Genomic DNA, 19,775 nt, shown 5'->3' with positions numbered 1-19,775 from the left:
CGCCAGGAGATTTTTATCAAGAATGTCTCAGTGCATTTTTCCATTCATCTTTCCATAAATTGCATACAATTTCCCAGTGCCGTGCCAGATGCTCAAAAAACAAAAACAGCACCAAACCATGATATTCCCATCTCTACACTTTACTGTTGATATGACGGTTTTGAAATTAAAAACATGGTGCAACTTATGGTATCTAAAGAGTTCAGTTTTGGGCTCTTCTAACCACACTATGCAATCTTCCATTTTTTCACAGGCTTGTTTAAATGTTGATTAGCAAACTTTAAATGCATTTGAACATACTATTTGTTCAGCAATGTAGTTTTGCGTGGTGAGCGTGCATACAGGTCATGAAGGTTGTGTGTGTTACTTATTGTTTTCTTTTAAACAATGATACCTGATGACTCCAGGTATTTCTGTAGCAATCCATAGACGGTCCTTGGCTCTTGGACAACTCTTTTGATAATTATTTTTATTCCTCTGGTTGAAATGATGTTCTTTCCACTTCCGGAATATGGCCCACAGTACCCACTGGAACCTTCAGTAAAACTTGATCATTCAAATTTTGAACTGGTATAAACACAGATACCAAGTGGATGTAAAATATGAATGCACAAATGGGATACTTAAGGAATACGGATGATTAAACAGATGAAACTCCTCTTCTAGATAAATGTCAATTTTTCATAAACTTGTCTGAACACGATCTTTAATTTAGGTATTTTTAAAGTTATACATGACAAAATATAGAAATGTTTCATGAGGGTGACTTTGTATAAAATCTGACAAATTGGTTACAAAATTTCACAATTATTACCTTATCTCAAAACTTAAGTGCTAAAAAGGGTTCAACTAGCTATTGCACTATATGTGGAAGGACAATGCTCTTTGTAGAGAAATTCTGCTAATGTGTTACTACCAGGTACCATAGTTAATTTTTCCTTATTCATGAAGTTCCAGAGATGCAAAGCATAGGAGTTATTAAAAGACGGCAATTTTTCCCATATCTGATAATACTTTTTCCATTCTGGGCAAATAATAGGGTAAAATCGCTGGGGATTGAACAAAGTATTGTTTCCACACATGGCATCTTCAGAACCAACAAAGTCTGGTAAGTCACAGAACTTTTTTAAAATACGAGTAAAGAGACGTGGTCCTTGCTGTCCCCATATTCTGCTGTCATAATTTTGAACAAAGTCCTCCATACATTTCTGAGTGAAATCATGCCGAGATGAAAACCCAAAAATACCATTGCTAGAGTATTGAGAAGATTCTGCAGCCAAAAAGTCTTTTTTGGGAATGGCTTTTAATGAGATGAAGTCTGTATCCATATAAATGCCACCGTGCCTCCAGATAAGAGCTAACCTGTAGGCATCAGAGCTAACGTGGGTCCAGAATGACTGCTGCTGTTGATTAATCTGAAAGTAAAATAGACACATTAAAGTCTGTGCCAGCATAACAATTTTATTACACAACCTTTTATTTCTGATATAGTGATAGTGATACACTTTGTGTCCAAAGGCCAGAATAATAAATACTAAAAGGACCCTGTTTCTCCGTTATAAGCTCTACCCCGAAAATATACTCTGGTAGGATTTTGGGGGCTTTTTTGAGTATGCTTAAAATATAAGCCATACTCACCCACAAAAAAAAAATCACAATCACCAGACCCCAAACAATTACAGTTGGCAAGTGCCAAAAGTGGATCGGCTCTCACACAGAGATCTGCATTATTTTCTGGTCCCTAGCCATTCCAGCTGTATTGCACTATTGCTCTCATAAACAAATCAGGTACCAGTATCACTCCGCAAGAGTGATACTGCTTCCAGTCACCAGTGGGAACCAACCGCTGTAGAACATGACAGTGATGCAGGTTTGTATGTGAGAGACCATTCAGATGCCAACTCTAATTGTTTGGGGTGTGGTAACTGTGATTCTTCAGGAGCTGTCTGCTTTCTTTTGGGGATAAACTTAGCAATACATAAAGAATAATAAATTAAAGCAGGTAATTTAAAGCCTGTGTAAATATGGTATGTACCCACTACTATAGGACTGGTTCTGCACCTCAAGAATAACAGATCTGATAAGAAAATATGTATCTGAACCAGTAATAGCATTAACACAAAATGTGGATGCTTCAGAATGTGATTTTTGTTTTGTCCAAGAATAAATGTGGATTCTTGTTCATGGGGAAAATATAAGACATCCCTTCAAAATAAACCATCGCACATCTTTCAGAGCGATAAATAATATAAGACCATTTCTTATTTTTGGGGGAAACGCAATAGTAGTCAGCTGTAAACTTTGAAATAGGTGATGAAATAACAATGGGAATTACGTATCTCCACAGATATTTATTTTTCAAGGACTCTGGAAATAAATATCTTTTGCAGGCTGTCCAGAATTTTAAAATGGTTTAGCAAAGCAGATAAATACAGTGAATATAAAATGTCTACACACCCCTATTAATATACCAAATTTTTATCATGTGCAAAAATCATATCAAGAAGAAACAGTTCAGAACTTTTTCCATTTCTAATGTCACCTGCAATCTGTACAAATCAATTGAGAATCAATTTTAAATCATTTTGAAGGAGGGGAAATAAAAATAACAAAGCTAAAATTTGAACACCATCTATAATTGGTTAATTCTGAAGACATCCAAATCCCCAATCACATTTAAACTCATGGTAAATAGTAGTGAGTGTTCAACTGTCATCATTTACAGACAGTGATTCTATGATTCTATGATTAGCCTCATATAACGTGTAGATGTTCTAGTTGGATTTTCCTGACATTTTCTTAGTAGCTTTTCACATTAAAAGTGATTGTCTATAAACAGCTTACAACACAGCAAAGTGATCTTATCGTTGAAAGCTATTAGTCAGGAGAAAGGTGCATTTTTTTCCAAGGCAATAGATATAGGATGGAATACTGTGAATACAGTTATGAAGAAATGGCTTCAATTTGGCACATTAACATTACCTAGAACTAGATGTCCCTCAAAAGTTGTTCAAAGAAGGAAATTGGTTCAGGAGGCTGTCTGAAGGCCAGCAACATTATTATAGGGAATCTGTCAATGGGATCAACACAACTTAGCTGCCTTTATGGGCATGCAGGTTTTAGGAAGCTGAATTAAAATTATATACCTTGATATCTCCAAACCAATGCCTTGTTCCAGAGAACCCAACATTTTCTTAGTATGACCAGTTAACAACTATGGGATGGACACAGATCTGAGTGAGAATCTGCCTTCCGAGTTTCTTTTAATAAAAAGAGGTGTTACCAGTGTGATAAATGTAACTAACACAGCACAGTAGAACTGAACTTTGCCTCATTACAAACACAGCAGAAGCTGCAGCTCTCATAACTCTGCTGTATTACAACACTGACCACCTTTGAAATGGAAACCAAAGAACTATAAGAGGACAACCTCAGAGGTATTTAATGCTCTTTTGTTAGTTTTCATCATACACAGTTCTGCAGAGACAACAGAAGAGCAGAGAGCAGCTGTCACATATCACTGCTAACATCCCCTTTCAATTAAAATAAGCTCTAATTTAAGAGGCAGATTTTCATAGAGATCAGTGTTCATACAGTGCCTACAAGTAGTATTCAACCCCCTGCAGATTTAGCAGGTTTGATAAGATGCAAATAAGTTAGAGCCTGCAAACTTCAAACAAGAGCATAATTTATTAACAGATGCCTAAATCTTACAAACCAACAAGTTATGTTGCTCAGTTAAATTTTAATAAATTTTCAACATAAAAGTATGGGTCAATTATTATTCAACCCCTAGGTTTAATATTTTGTGGAATAACCGTTGTTTGCAATTACAGCTAATAATCGTCTTTTATAAGACCTGATCAGGCTGGCACAGGTCTCTGGAGTTATCTTGGCCCACTCCTCCATTCAGATCTTCTCCAAGTTATCTAGGTTCTTTGGGTGTCTCATGTGGACTTTAATCTTGAGCTCCTTCCACAAGTTTTCAATTGGGTTAAGGTCAGGAGACTGACTAGGCCACTGCAACACCTTGATTTTTTCCCTCTTGAACCAGGCATTGGTTTTCTTGGCTGTGTGCTTTGGGTCGTTGTCTTGTTGGAAGATGAAATGACGACCCATCTTAAGATCCTTGATGGAGGAGCGAAGGTTCTTGGCCAAAATCTCCAGGTAGGCCGTGCTATCCATCTTCCCATGGATGCGGACCAGATGGCCAGGCCCCTTGGCTGAGAAACAGCCCCACAGCATGATGCTGCCACCACCATGCTTGACTGTAGGGATGGTATTCTTGGGGTCGTATGCAGTGCCATCCAGTCTCCAAACGTCACGTGTGTGGTTGGCACCAAAGATCTCGATCTTGGTCTCATCAGACCAGAGAACCTTGAACCAGTCTGTCTCAGAGTCCTCCAAGTGATCATGAGCAAACTGTAGACGAGCCTTGACATGACGCTTTGAAAGTAAAGGTACCTTACGGGCTCGTCTGGAACGGAGACCATTGCGGTGGAGTACGTTACTTATGGTATTGACTGAAACCAATATCCCCACTGCCATGAGATCTTCCCGGAGCTCCTTCCTTGTTGTCCTTGGGTTAGCCTTGACTCTTCGGACAAGCCTGGCCTCGGCACGGGTGGAAAATGTCAAAGGCTGTCCAGGCCGTGGAAGGCTAACAGTAGTTCCATAAGCCGTCCACTTCCGGATGATGCTCCCAACAGTGGAGACAGGTAGGCCCAACTCCTTGGAAAGGGTTTTGTACCCCTTGCCAGCCTTGTGACTCTCCACGATCTTGTCTCTGATGGCCTTGGAATGCTCCTTTGTCTTTCCTATGTTTACCAAGTATGAGTGCTGTTCACAAGTTTGGGGAGGGTCTTAATTAGTCAGAAAAGGCTGGAAAAAGAGATAATTAATCTAAACATGTGAAGCTCATTGTTCTTTGTGCCTGAAATACTTCTTAATACTTTAGGGGAACCAAACAGAAATCTTGTGGTTTGAGGGGTTGAATAATAAATGACCCTCTGAATAAACTTTTCACAATTTAAAAAATAAAAATAAAAAAAGAAATAACATTCTTTTTTGCTACAGTGCATTTCACACTTCCAGGCTGATCTACAGTCCAAATGTCACAATGCCAAGTTAATTCCGAATGTGTAAACCTGCTAAATCTGCAGGGGGTTGAATACTACTTGTAGGCACTGTATATCTTAACAGCTTATTTGCATATGAAGAATTCAAATAAGACATGAGATTGCAGATATCAAGGTATCATTTTATTAAACTTTATATGACCTACATGCCTCTCTAGGCGGCTTTAGAGCATTGATCCTACCGACAGATCCCTTTAAAGTAGCTGCAGGAATTTTTTTGTAACACTGTGTACTGCAAGACAACAATATCCTGTATTCTTCATATGTCTGACATTGGGGGTAGGGTGGCAAGATGGAGGGTTTGTCATAACCTACATCATGTCTGCCAAATGCACATAGGAAAATGTGTTATGCTATGATGAGATCAAGTTTGAACTTTAAGATCATAATTCTATTAGGTATGTTTGACGCAAAGCCAACAGTGCACAACACCAAAATAACTACATACCCACAGCAAGGCATGGTAGAGGCAACATTATGCTATATGGATGTTTTTCAGAAACTGGAACTAGAACTTTAGTAAAGGTGGAACTAATGATGAACATTTCCATATATCAGTCAATTTTTAAAAAAAACCCAAACTTTCAGGCCTCTGCTAATAAGCATAAGAGGAATTTTACTTTTCAGCACATGAACATCCTTAAACATACCTCCAGTTCTGCAAAAAAATGGCTTCATCAGATGAGGATCAAAGTACTGGAATGGCCCAGCCAGAGACCAATAAAATTGAAAATCTGTTGTTTGACCTGAAGACGGGCACATGAGATGCCCTGACAGATTTGGAATACTATGCAAGGAATAGTAGGCAAACATTTCCAATTATGGATATGCCATGCTGATAGACTTCTACCCCAAAAGACTGAATGCTGTCATAAATTCAAAGGTTACTTCAATAAAGTATTAGTTTAAGGATGTGCATATTTATGGAACCACCATGTGTTAGTTCTTTATTTTTCATTTTCCATCCAAAAACATTATAGTTGGTTTGGAAAATTTTTCAAAGCTGTCTAGACGATAAGGGAAGGTGAGAGATTATAATCAGAGATTGTCACATGTAAGGCACTTGCATCTTTTTTGTGCAATGTGGACACTGTTTAACTTTTAATTCACCGGCAATGCAATTGCCTCAGACAACATTACTTAAGACATTAAAAAGGATTTCCGACACTCTTAAATTGATGGCCTATCATTAGGTAGGTCATCAGTATCTGATTAGTGAGCACAACTCACTGCCGATCAGCTGTTCTCGGTGTTGGTGGTTGCAGGATGTGAACAGTTCCTTAGCTGCACAGCTTCACCAACAGCATAGTGGCCATGGCCAGGTACTGCACATCCGCCTACTATTCAAATCATTATTAATCAATCATTTAAATGATCCCTTAAATGTATTATTCTAAAATATTTGCATTTGTTTTCCTTGTAAATTGCTAAAGAATTAAAATGCAAAGTCACTGGGTGATGATCAAAAATAAAGTCTGATTTATGAGAACAGCTATTAGTGGCCATTGACTTTTGAAACTTCTATAGAGGGGACTGATCACTTTTTTTGGCTACTGTAAAACATTTATAGAATTTTTTTTTACCTTTTCAAAGTATTCAAGTATAGAAATAAATAGGGACATTAACACAATAATAATCTAATATATAAAACATAATTTCTTACCTTCACCAGAAAATAATAATTTATTGTACAGCCTTTTTCTCCTTTCTCTATCATGATATATTCCACAATTCGTCACTGTGTGACCAGTTCCTTCTTCCATATGGACATTAGTTCTTGAAGGACAACTATCAGGGGTTTCATTTTGCCTGAACCAAAGGCAGGATCTCTTGTTGCTTTCTACATGTTTATAATTTAATTTGGGACCAGAAATGTGCAAACTGAAATGAATGGTCACTGAGGCGGGACCCTCGGCCTCTCCACACCCAGCTCTGCTTGATTGACAGGACTATTCCTGTACATAGAGAGAGACCTGTCACTCTAGCTATGGTGGTGGGAAGAGAAGTAAGTAACAGAGAATTATATAAAGTATTTTGAAGGACTCAAGATTCCCCTTTGACAGCTGTGATCACGTTGTACTTTTGATATTCATTTGTTAATTGTAGTTTTATCTATACTGTAACAGCTCACGTCTTACCCATGGTCCAGTAAAGGACAGGGAGGAATCAAATTAAAATGCTAAATATTGTCCAAATAACACCCGTATATAGATATCTAAGTGCATTGCCCCATGTGGCAGGTGGTCAACTTACTCGCTGCTGGGCCTTTTCGGGTCGGGTCAGGCGTTGTCACGGGTGGCCTTGCCCGGTTCTGTTGCCCCCGAGGCATGCAGTAAGCAGTGGGGAAAGTGGGGTATTTAGGAAAGTTTGTCGTGATGCCACCTGTGGTGTGCAGCCAGGGAGTAACCGCCGCTGCAGGGTTCCTCGCTGGGGCAGGTGTTATGGCAGCCGGGATGGTATCTCTCCTCACTGGCGGAGCGGGCCCTGGGTAGAAGATGGTGAAATGGCGGTCCCTTGAAAGCGCCGGAGCGCAGGGCGGCGGCGCCGGTAAGGATAAGCTGACACAGTCTCTGCAGGTTCAAGGTGTAGTTTACTCACAGCTTCAGTCGCCAGCCCCAGTAGTACTAGTCACTGCCGTGATGAGCTCTGGTCGTTCCCGGATCCACTGGAGGTCAATACCAATATGGTGGTCCATGAGCCCTTCCTCCTTGTGGCTTGAATTACTTAGAGTCCCTTCCGTACTAGGTAGAGTACTGTTCCCTATGCCAATATCGTGTATCCCCTTGAGTCTGACTGTGATCTAGGCCCTGGAATCCTGGTACCACTTGACTCTGGAAACTTGTGGTCAGAGAAGCATAGAACCTTTCCATCCGGCAGAATCTTGTGATGCAAGGTGGAATTGCAGCACCCTAGGGTGAGCATCCTGAACTGCGACGGTCCCGGGGAACTGACTCGGTATCCTCCACAGTGACTGTTATACTCCTATGTCCCACAGAAGCTACCGGGAAAGACGTCCACTCCCTTTGACTCCTCCTGGAGCACTCCCTGAATTGCTGTCTGTGTGTGACTCCTGACTCCACTTGGTGGCTGCACCTCCCCCCACCCAGGCCGTAAGCTAGGGGATTGGGGCCCCAGTTGTGAGGACATCCTGTAAATGCCACACTGTAGGCGACCCCTTTGGTACTCGACCCTAGCCCAGTCCCCAGTGGGGAAGAGGGCAACACATGTGTGTATGTGGTTGTGTATGATGAAACCGGCACCGACCTTCCAGGGATCCATGATCAGTACTACACCCTAAATGGAGTGCAGAACCCTGTGGTGACCAGAGCCTCAGGGGTGCAACATAAGCAATGATGCTAGACCATACACCGGAAAAGTGTATTATTTGGCATAGTGGCTTAGTAACAATGGCATCCTAATTGTAAGTTATTTCCATCTTACTGTATACAATATGCAAGTGGAAAAATTACTATTATAAAGATTATAAAGATAAATTGAGGCCACCAGACTTAGGGGGTCATATTATTATAAATGTCACCTTTAAAAGAAGCATTTGTGTACTCGCACAGCCTAGGCATCACAAATCCAAACTACAAAAATGAAGTCTGCCTTACATTTGGTTATCGTAATTAATAACAATATTTATATTGATCAGATGGTGAGCACTTTACCTTCTGATACCAGGAGTGAAGTGGTGTGTCAGCAAATACTTCCTCAAACTTCAACGGGAAGAAGTGAATGTTCCTCAGGGATGAGAGCGCTGAGAAATGTCTCTTCACCATTTCTTCTTTGTTAGTATTGCTTAATCCTTTCATGAAGAAGACCACTGGTCGGTTCTTGTACACTCGAGCTGCTGACTCTATGGCACATAAAACTAATGCAGGGGGTTGTATTCGATCGGTAGTTTCCAAAAATATGATCCCATCACCTCCTTTTAATACTTCAGATGGAGAAACAAAAGCAGTTTTTAACGTTGTGATTGACAATGTCTTGATGGTCTCCAATAAGGTATTTTCATGAACACTCGATGGTTTAGTACTTGATATATTTGTGATCCTTGACCAATCATGAATTGGATTGAAAATGTTATTCATTAACATAATTGATTCATTTAATATATTTCTTCTTGAGAAAAAAGACGTATAAAGATGAATACTTTTTTTGGTGGTGATTCCAAAAAAAAACCCGAGACTTGTCACCAGAAGAAAGAAGACCACTATCCTCAATTTTTTCAACATCACTGCAGTATAAGTTGTCAGACTGCAAAACAAAAAATAATAAACAGAAAAGTTTAAGTGGAAAAAATGTAACATAACTAATGCTATTAATGCAAAGTTAAAAAGCACTAATTTAAGCTGTCTTATCAGAGTAAATACTGATATAAAACAGCGACACATCTGGAAAGGGGTGGCCAAGGCATAGCCCTGGGTCCAGCTGGTAAGTTCTCTAGTGGAGCTGAAGACACCAAAGATTTATTGTAATTAGGGGGGTAATTTGATTACATAATTTGAGGATCAAGGGGTGATGGGTGCTAACACAGATTGAGGGGGAGATGGGGGATTTGAGGACACAGCATGGGGAGTAAGGGGGATGGGTGCGGACAGTATGGGGAGCGAAGGGGGATGTATGAGGACCCAGAATGGGGAGTGTATGAGGATACAAAGTTTGTGGTGGGAGGGGGATATGAGTGCAGACACAGTATGGTAAGTGGGGGGATGGGTGCAGACTCAGTATTGTTAGTAAAGGAAGATGGGTGCAGAAATAATATAGGTGCAAGGGGTGGATAGGTGCAGACACAGTTTTGGGAAGTGAGAGAGGGGTGCAGACAAAATATGGGGAACAAGGGGGATGGGCTCTGACACAGTATGGGGAGTCAGGAAAATGCATGCAGACACAGTTTTGGCTAGCAAGGGAGACAGAATGGGTATAGACAAAATATGGTGAGTAGGAGGGGAGAAATTTTAGGACACAGTACAAGGAGAGAGGGAGAATGTATGATGAAACAGTATATGAGGGGTAATGGGTGTAAACGTGGTATGGAGACCAAGGGGGGCATGTATGAGGAAACAGTTTGAGAGGGGGAATATATGCGTACACAGTATGGGGAGCAAGGGTAAGGGGATGGGTGTGGATACAGTATGGAGAGCATTGGGAAGGGAGAAATTTGATGACACATGATCAAGAGCTAGTATGGGAGGGATGGGTGCAGACACAGTCTGGAGAGTGAGGAAGGACATGTATGAGGAAACAGTATGAGAAGGAGATATATGCATAAACAGTATGGGGACAATGAGGGGAATGAGTGTGGATGCTTTATGGGCAAACAAGAGGGGTATGTATGAGGAAATAATGTGAGAGATGGCATTTAGGCTTGCACAGTATGGGGAGTGAGGGAGATGTGATGGGTACACACAGTATGAGAAGCAAGGGGGAAGGGAAAAATTTGAGGACACAGGATGAAGAGCAAGCAAGGGAAGGATGGGTGCAGATACAATATAGAGAGTGAGGATGGGCATATATGGGAGGAGGGATGTTTGCATACAAAGTTTGGGGAGTAAGGGGATGCATTTGGATGCAGTATGGGAAAACAAGGGGGGCATGTATGAGTAACAGTATATGAGGGGGAATGTATGTATGCACTGTATGGAGTGTGAGGATAAGCATTTATGAAGAAACAGTACGAGACAGGGGATGTATGAAGACACAGTATGGGGAGAAGAGGGGGAAAGGAGAAATTTGGGACAAAGGATAAAGATCTGTGTCTGCTCTTCATCCCGTTTCCCAAATATCTCCCTTCCCTCTCTTGCTCCCCATGCCTTGGAGAGTGAGGAGAGGCATGTATGAGGAAACAGTATGAGAGGGGCAATGTATGCCTACACAGTATGGGGAGCAGGAGGTATCTGTGAAGAGACAGTATGGGAAGTGAGGGAGTAAATATGTGAGAAGGCAGTATGGGTAGCTGGGGGGATGTGAGAGGAGATAGTATCAAGGAGCAACGGAAATGTGTGAAGAGCTTTTTGAAGTGGAATACTGTGATGAGATAGCATGGGGGAGAAAATTTAAGGGGTGTGAGGCAGTGACAGGTGTCATTTATGAAGGTCGCTATATATCTGCCAGAATGTGTTTGGAGACCTTGTGAGACCCACTGGAGTGTGTTGTAACTACAGTCACCTCTGTGAGTGCAATACCAAATAAGAGGAGGAACTTGGTCAAGATATTTGACAAAGTATTTTGTTTAATTAAATCAGTTTGGGCTTTTATTTTTGGAGAGTTCTGTAGGTTTGGTAGTGGGATGGAACGCTCCCTCCAGTTTGGGTATTTCAATTAGCCCATGTCTGGCAAACACATTTAATCCTGCAGAGCCATCAGGGTGTGTCTCACTCAGGGATTCACACAGGCGGAGCAACATGTGCTATGTATGCTGCTGTGCGAAGCGAATACACGCCAGCACTGAATGATCTGGATTCTTATTTGCAAACTGCATGTTACGTGAACCAGTTGCGCCAGAGTTTACAGGTCTGTAACCCTTTATCATGTGAAATAAAGACTGTGGTGGGAACAGACCTTGGTCACTGCCTCACTGGACTGGCTCTGTGCCTCACGGGGGCACAGGATAGAAACTAGATAGAGTGTGTGTGTGTGTGTGTGTGTGTGTGTGTGTGTGTGTATGTGTGTGTGTGTGTGTGTGTGTGTGTGGTGGTATAGAGAGGGAATATTATGAGGAACACTGTAAGGACATAGCCATGATGGCACAGTATGCCGTGAAAGGGGAATGTGATGAGTGGGCACACTATAAAGACTGGGCAGTGAAGGTAGGGGTCCTCTGCATCCATGGTGAGCTCAGGGGACAGCCTACAGAAATGGTTATCCTTTCTACACCGTGTGGAGAAGTGCACCATAAGGTGGGAGTGATAAATACTCTTCCCTATGGAGCTATATTTGAGAGAGACTTGCCCTTGTTCTGGACTCTGTTGGAAAAGGACATAGCCCTCCTAAGGTAATGGTGTGTCTGGGGCCTAAACCCGAAGCTCTCGAGTCAGGGATACTTGCCATAGGGGTCGCTGACATAGGGATAGAGTGTAATCCTGACAGGTCTCCCTTAGAGGTAATGGCAGGTGAGGCTGAAGTGTTCAAACCAATCCCAAAGCTGGAGGTGTCTCCAGATAATTTTCAGTCAGCCCAGTTCCAGGATCTCACCCTGGTTCCAGCCGTGGAAGGGTGGTAGTGATTAATGGGGTAATACAGCAGCCCGGTGCAGATGCAAGTTTTGCCCACATTGTGCTCAAGCGGGAGTTGCTCTACCGGGTTGATAATATCCGGGATGACGCAGTGGAGCAGCTGATAGTACCACATCCGTACCGCCACAAAGCGCTTGAATTAGCTTGAATACAATGAGCGGCCATCTAAGGGAGAAAAAGACGCTAGAGCATATCTGGCAGCGTTTCTATTGGTCCTATGGGATCCGGGAGAAAATTGGGGAAGTAAATTACAAAGTTTATCAACCTGGTAGGAGAAAACCAGAACAAATATACCATGTGAATCTCCTGAAGGCCTGGAAGGATAGAGAATGTGTCGAAACTGATAAAACCCCGTTGTATCTCCTTCGGACCCTCTGACACTGGCCAAGTTGGAAACCGGTGATGAGGAATACAGAGTGAAGTTAGGGGACTCTCTCACAAAACAGCAGAGACTGGAGTCTCATAAATTAGTACAGTGGAATGCGGACATGTTCTCAGACCTGTCCGGCTGAACGTCCGTAATCCGACATGACATTATCACCGAGCTTCATGTAAAGGCACGAATGAAGCTATACTATGTGCCAGAGGCTTGTAGGCAAGCAATCGAGAAGGAGGTGAACAAAATACTACAACTAGGCATTATTAAAAAATCCCGAAGTGAACGGGATAGCCCTATTTTATTCATTTCAAAGCCAGAAGGTTCATTACGATTTAGTAACGATTTCCGAAAGTTGAATGAAGTGTCAAAATTTGACCTTTATCCAATGCCCAGGGTGAATGAGTTAATTGAGAGACTGGGACGAGCACAGTATTTTACAACGCTCAATCTGACCAAGGGTTATTGGCAAGTACCACTGACAGAGTCAGCAAAAGAAAAGACTGCTTTTGTCATGCCAGTGGGTTTCTATCACAATGTCACCTTGCCTTTTGGCTTACATTGGGCTCTAGATACAATTCAGACGCTGATGGACATAGAGTTGGAACTTCATCAGAAGTATGCATCCGCGTATTTGGATGATATTTTCATATATAGCACTGATTGGCATTCTCACTTATCTCAGGGACAAGTGGTTGTGGACTCACTCAGAGCTGCAGGTTTGACAGCCAACCCAAAAAAGTGTGCAATAGGTCTCAAGGAAGCTCGCTCCTTCAGTTATTTGATAGGCCAAAGGGTTATCAAACCACAAATTAATAAAGTTGAAGCCATTCACAACTGGCCTCGCCCCTTACCACGAAGCATGGGAGAGTTATTCTTGTCATAATGCGGTATTACAGGCGTTTCATACCAATTTTGCAAGGAGATCAGCACCTTTGATCAGTCTCTTAAAAGGGAACAAGTCAATCATGGTATGAGTAGAACAAAATCCTTTATTTGAAAAGACAAGCAAAAAACACCCTTTTTCTCTAATTTATTAACCCCCAAAACACCCAGGTCTGACATAATCCACACCACGTCCCATGACAATCCCGGCTCTGCTACTTACTGAAATCAAAGTGTATCAGCACATTAGAGTACATTAGAGTACATGACCGCCTGCTGCAGCTTTACAGACACTGACTGAGTCACAGCTGTGTGCAGTAACATCACTGAGTTTACCCACAGTCACAGCTGAAGGTTCCCATGGTATCCCACTAGAGCAGGTAAACTCACTTCCTGACAGAAAACTGGGGGGTGGGCTTGCCAAGAGATGCAGATTTATTGAAATTTTTACACCCCCCAAAAAATGAAATAAAATGTGCAGGAAGTTAATCTATAAATTTTAGTATCAAATCTGCACCTTCTGGCAGAAAACCCACACAAAAACAGTGGTTTTGATGCTTTCTGACAGGAGATTCAAATTTGGTGCAGAAATCTGGTGCAGACAAATGTTTTTCTCCTGGCAGAAAACAGCACCTAAACTGCGTTTTTGCCAGGAGATGCAGATTTGGTACTGAAATATATGCACCAAATTCCTGCAGCAAATCTGCATCTTCTGGAAAAAAATGCAAAAAAATGCGATGCAGTTTTGTTGCTTTTTTTTTGTCAGGAGATGCAGATTTGGTGCAGGAATTTGGTGTAAAAATTCCAGCAAGCAATCTGCATCTCCTGGCAGAACACTGCACAGAAACCGCACTTTGATACCACTTCGGTGTGATTTTCTGCCAGGAAATGTAAATTTAGTGCAGAAATGTCTGTACCAGATTTCAGCAACAAATTGGCATCTCTTGGCAGAAAACTGCATCAAATTGGCATCAAAACCATGGGTTTTATGCGGGTTTTCTTCAGAGGAGTTGAAGATTTGGTGCTGGCATTTATACACCAAATTCCTACACCAATTCTATGTTTTGATACTTTTTTGCCAGGAGATTGGTTGTAAGAATTTGGTGTATAAATGCTAGCATGAAATCCGCATTTGTTGGCAAAAATAACTTGAGATTTTCTACCAGGAGATGCAGGTCTCATTGAACTCAATGTGTTCACCTGTGGTGAAGTCACTGAGTTCAATGAGTTCACCTGAGTTGAGTTTATCTGCTGTAACAGGTGGGGTACAATGGGAACCTCCAGCTGTGACCACAGGTAAACTCAGTGATGTCACCGCTCATAGCTGCGCCTCAGTGTTTGCCTGAAGCCGCAGTGGTGATGTTCTCTAATGTGCCCGTGCGCTGTGACTTCAGTATGTAGAAGAGCCAGGATTGTGACTTATATTCCTGTGGTTATGTGCCAACTAGTCATGCCTGGTCTCGGGCAATACAAATTAATTGAATAAGGTCGGAATGTGGCTGAAAATATGCAAACTGCATTCTTGCGCTTACATGAATATCTGACTCGCCCACCCCAGGGCTATGGGACACCCGATACCTTGCTGGACTAGTCTGGGGGACGTCAGTGGTGGCTGGGCCCGACTCCGCACCCTGGTGGGGTCAATTAATATGGCTTCAGTGTTGGGGGGATTAAAGTTTATATTTGTCGTGACGCCACCTGTGGTTTGCGGCTATTAAGCCGCCGCTGCTGTATGGGGCCTCCGGGGCTGATGGAATGGCAGCTTGGATGGTCCTGCTCCCCACAGGTGGAGCGGTGCCCCGGGGACACTGTTGGTGCTTGTGAGTGTCGATGTAATTGCGGTGTAATGCAGACGGAATAACGAAGACAACACCAGGGGGTGCAATTTCAAGATGTTTACTCACAGTTCCTGGGCTGCAGCACACTGGTGCCTTTGGACTGCTGGAACCCACTGTCAGGGACCTCCGCCAATCCTGAGTAGATCCTGGAGTGAAAGCCGGTGCACCCCTCTATGTGTTCCTTTCTTCAGCTGTCTCCTAAAGCCTAGCCCTTGTTGGCTGAACCTGGCTCGGCCTCCACTACAGCCTCCAGGCCAGGGGCTTGCCTGTCGGTAATTTACCCCCTTTCTAGAGGTTCTGCTGTGGGCTGTGGCCTGGGGAGCTTGCAGCTTTCCCTGGGCCTCGGTTTTTACTTTTGGAGATGACTTTTCCTTCTCCAGTGTCTAGGGACCGTCCCCTGTGTGCAGCTTGATCCCTCCACCGAACCTTCTTATTGTGGAACAGGCCACGAGCCTGAAAGCTATCTGTGCCCCTGGAATCCCTTGTTTGCTCTGCTTGGTGTCACCTGGACCCTCTGAGTCCCAGGGTCTTCACCAGGAGGCGTCACTTTCTTCTCTTGCTCCTGTCTGACTAGAGCACTACTCTTTTCACTCGTCTGCTTCCTGCAGAACTCCTTCTTCCTCCTTCCACTTCGTCTCTCTCTCTCTCTTCTATTGACTAAACTTGACCTTCCTTGTCTCTCTGCTCTCGGGTGGCTCCTCCCACCCCCCCACTGCTAAGCTACCACCCTATGGGAGCAGGGATGGGTCTTACGACCCCTCCCAGCATGCAGCATGAGAGGGTAGCTGCCACTTTCCCTGGTCCCTGTGTGTACCTAACAATGGGTGTAGTGTGAATTTTGCCTGTGGACCGGCTTTCACTCCTTTCCTTACCCAGGATGGGACATCACACCTCTGGCTGGGGTGCAATGTCTCTGTGGCGACGGAAGCCTCAGGGGCGCCACATATCCACTTTTGCTGCCAGTAAGGAAGAATTTGAAAAGTGTGCAGTGTGCATGCTATGAGTATTCAGATGTCTGTAATCACTCTAGATGACTGCAGACGTTCATCACAAACCTTGACAAAAACTTGAATTATAAAATTAAGCACTGTAGCATGACCACTTTTAACAGTGTGTAATATACTCACTGTAGGGACTCCGCTCTGTTTGCTGGTTCAACCAGTCATGGCCACTCAACTCGTATGCAATTTTCATACTTACAGTCATGTGACATTTAGCTGTTCTTCCTGCCTGTCTCTATAAAGCAAGAGCGGTCGTTTTCCAGGGAGCATTGAGAGAATTAGGAAGAGCAGCTCGTCAGCACATGACTTTAAGTGTGCAACTTTTATATGAATGAGCAGTCACATGATGACTATTCAAACTGCATGTGGAGGGGACACTAAAAACAGAATTAGTGCCCTTGGGTGCTGGAAAACCTACAATCACTTCTGTCTAGAAATATGCAATATGTCAGAATTTTTTTAATTCAATGCAAGAGATTTGAGTGAGGCCATGCATGTCTAGTTGGAATGTGGCAGTGAGTATGCATGTCACATGCTTGAAGTTACATGTTTGCTTAGTCTTGCCGCCATCACTCAAAACCTCTTACAGAGTGTGCTGTTTGCATATTGCAGTTTCACAAAATTTCAGTCATATTGAGTGTGACACCCCAGGGCTATGGGGTACTCGGTCCCGGGCATGTGTGACACTCAGGGGGAGTCATGGTCACGGCCGATGCCCGGTTCCGTGACCCTGGGGGTCGGTCCGATAAAAAAGGGGTTAAAAATAAAAGTAAATATAAAAGAGTTCTCGACTACGCCACTTGCGGTGTGCGGCCAGGTTATTGGGGCCCCCACTGCAGGGTCGTGCTGGGGCTGATGGAGCAGTGCAGCTTAGGTGTTTGAGCCCTCCGCAACCAGGGAAAGGCCCCATCAGTTTGGGATTGTAATGGGGAACTGTCTGTGTGAGTGCACGGGGCGATAATAAACAGTCCACACCAGTATTGCAGTTTCAACTTGCCTTGCCTTTACTTGTGGTACTTGGACACCCGGTTCCAGGTGTTCCTGCTCCCTTTGTTTTCTGTACCAGCTGTGACCTGGGTTGGCTGTCCTCTATGCACACTTATTGTGGTTGGACTCCCGTGCCCTGGAGCTACTTGGGAGTCCCTTCTCTTCAGTCTTGGACCTAATGCAGGCAGCCTGGACTATATAAGGGGTTCAGTCCCCGGTCCCCTCTTCACTGCTTGTGCTTTAGACTTTTTTTTGGGTTGGCGATGGACCCTGGAGATCTTCTAACCCGGCAGAGTTACCAGCTGACCATAAAGTGTCCCACGGTCCTAGGGTCTGCACCCCGCCTTGTGCTGAGTCCTGTGAGCCTTGGTTCCAGACTTCCACAGGCATCCCGTGGTTCCTGGAGTCTTTCACTTCCATAGATAACCCATGGTTCCGGTAGTCCTGGTTCCATACTCCACAGTCCCTCACTCCTTTTACATCACTCCGGTGTTGCTTCAGGTCTTTTCTGTACTTTTTGCTCTTCTCTCCTCACAACTCCCCTACTCCTTCCTTCACACTCCTCTACTTCACTTCTCTCCTTCACTTCCTCACTACTAAACTGACTGCTCCTCCCGCCAACTTCCCAACTGACCACTGGCCCCTTCCCCTCGCTGGGTCTCTCCCTACAGATTGGGTGGCTACTATCCAGTTAGTGTCCTTCCCTTTTACCTGTTGCTAAGCAGTCTCCCAGTCTGGTGTTAGGGTTGTGTACAGTATGTGGCCTGAGGGTGGTGGTGTACTGGCCAGCACGGATATTCCGGGGTTTGGGTTTCCACTGGTTACATTTGTGGCACCTGGTACTGCAGGGGTGCTACAAGAGTAACTGTATACTTCACAAGGAGCGGATGGTTGTCATTGCACTCAGAAGTTAAGCAATGACCCTTCTGGTGTGCCAGGTATAGTTGCCTGTTTGACCCATGCATAGGCAAGGTCTAACAGGCATTCTGTCAGTGTAATCTGACAGATCTCATATATTTCAATACATGTCTATTGCAATGGATAAGACCAGTGATCAGAAGTATAAAAGTTAAAGTGCCAGAGAGACTAAGAAAAAGAGTTAAAAATGAAAAAAAGAAATAATAATTGTAAAAACTATAATAAAAAACACAAAATTCCTCTTGACAGAACTGGTGTAACTGAGCCATGTTTATAGGTAACCTTGCTCGCACATGCCTTTTCAGCTTTGCGCATACATTTTCAATAGAAATAAGATCAGGGCTTTGTGGTGGCTACTCCAAAACATTGACTTTGTTATCCTTAAGGCACTTTGTAACAATATGGCAGTATGTTTCTGGTTATTGTCAATCTGGAAGAACCATTTCTGCCCAAGCTTTAAGTTCCTAGCTGATGTCTTGAGATGTTGCTTCAGTATTGCTCCATAATCTTCTTTCCCAATGATGCCATATATTTTGTGAAATGCACCAGTACCTCCTGAAGCAAAACAAACCCACATCATGATGTTGCCACCCTTGTGTTTCACAGTTGGGATGGTGTTCTTAGGCTTCAAAGCTTCTTCCTTTTTCCTCCAAACGTAACGATGGTCTTTATTGCCAAACAGTTTATTTTAGTTTGGTCAGAACACAGGACATGTCTCCAGAAATTAAGGTTTTAGTTCCTGTGTGCATTTCCAAACATTAATCTGGCTCTTTATGTTTCTTTTAAAGTAATGGCTTCTTCCTGGTAGAGTGGCCTTTCAGCCAATGTTGATACAGTATTTGATTCACTGTGGATAATGACACAATCTTAAGGTCCAGTCACACTAAGCAACTTACCAGCGATCCCAACAACGATAGGGATCGCTGGTAAGTTGCTAGGAGGTTGCTGGTGAGATGTCACACTGCGACGCTCCAGCGATCCCACCAGCAACCTGACCTGGCAGGGATCGCTGGAGCGTCGCTACACAGGTTGCTGGTGAGCTCACCAGCAACCAGTGACAAGCCCCCAGCGCCGCGTGGAAGATGCTGCGCTTGGTAACTAAGGTAAATATCGGGTAACCAACCCGATATTTACCTTGGTTACCACCGCACGCAGCTACACGTGCAGAGAGCAGGGAGCAGCGCACACTGAGCGCTGGCTCCCTGCTCTCCTAGTTACAGCACACATCGGGTTAATTACCCGATGTGTGCTGCAGCTACATGTGCACAGAGCAGGGAGCAGCGCACACCGCTTAGCGCTGGCTCCTTGCTCTCCTAGTTACAGCCCACATCGGGTTAATTACCCGATGTGTGCTGCAGCTCCATGTGCACAGAGCAGGGAGCAGCGCACAATGC

The 19,775-nt window shown here is 43.5% G+C and overlaps 1 protein-coding gene across 1 annotated transcript in view; it reads right to left on the bottom strand.

Annotated features, from left to right (window-relative positions):
- Nucleotides 1–772: 772 nt before the first annotated feature.
- LOC142296909 (alpha-1,4-N-acetylglucosaminyltransferase-like) overlaps nt 773–19,775 on the bottom strand; it is a 40,215-nt gene continuing 21,212 nt past the window's right edge. Inside the window, exons 2-3 of the mRNA XM_075341022.1 lie at nt 8,810–9,398; nt 773–1,415 (exon numbers count right to left, since the gene is read on the bottom strand). Coding sequence (XP_075197137.1) covers nt 846–1,415; nt 8,810–9,376 — 1,137 coding nt within the window. The 5' untranslated portion in view covers nt 9,377–9,398 and the 3' untranslated portion in view covers nt 773–845. The remainder of the gene's footprint in view (nt 1,416–8,809; nt 9,399–19,775) is intronic.

The sequence above is a fragment of the Anomaloglossus baeobatrachus genome, chromosome 3 (assembly GCF_048569485.1).
Source record: "Anomaloglossus baeobatrachus isolate aAnoBae1 chromosome 3, aAnoBae1.hap1, whole genome shotgun sequence".
NCBI lineage: Eukaryota > Metazoa > Chordata > Amphibia > Anura > Aromobatidae > Anomaloglossus > Anomaloglossus baeobatrachus.
Note: the sequence above shows the minus strand (reverse complement) of the source record. Positions and strands in the feature narration are given on the sequence as shown.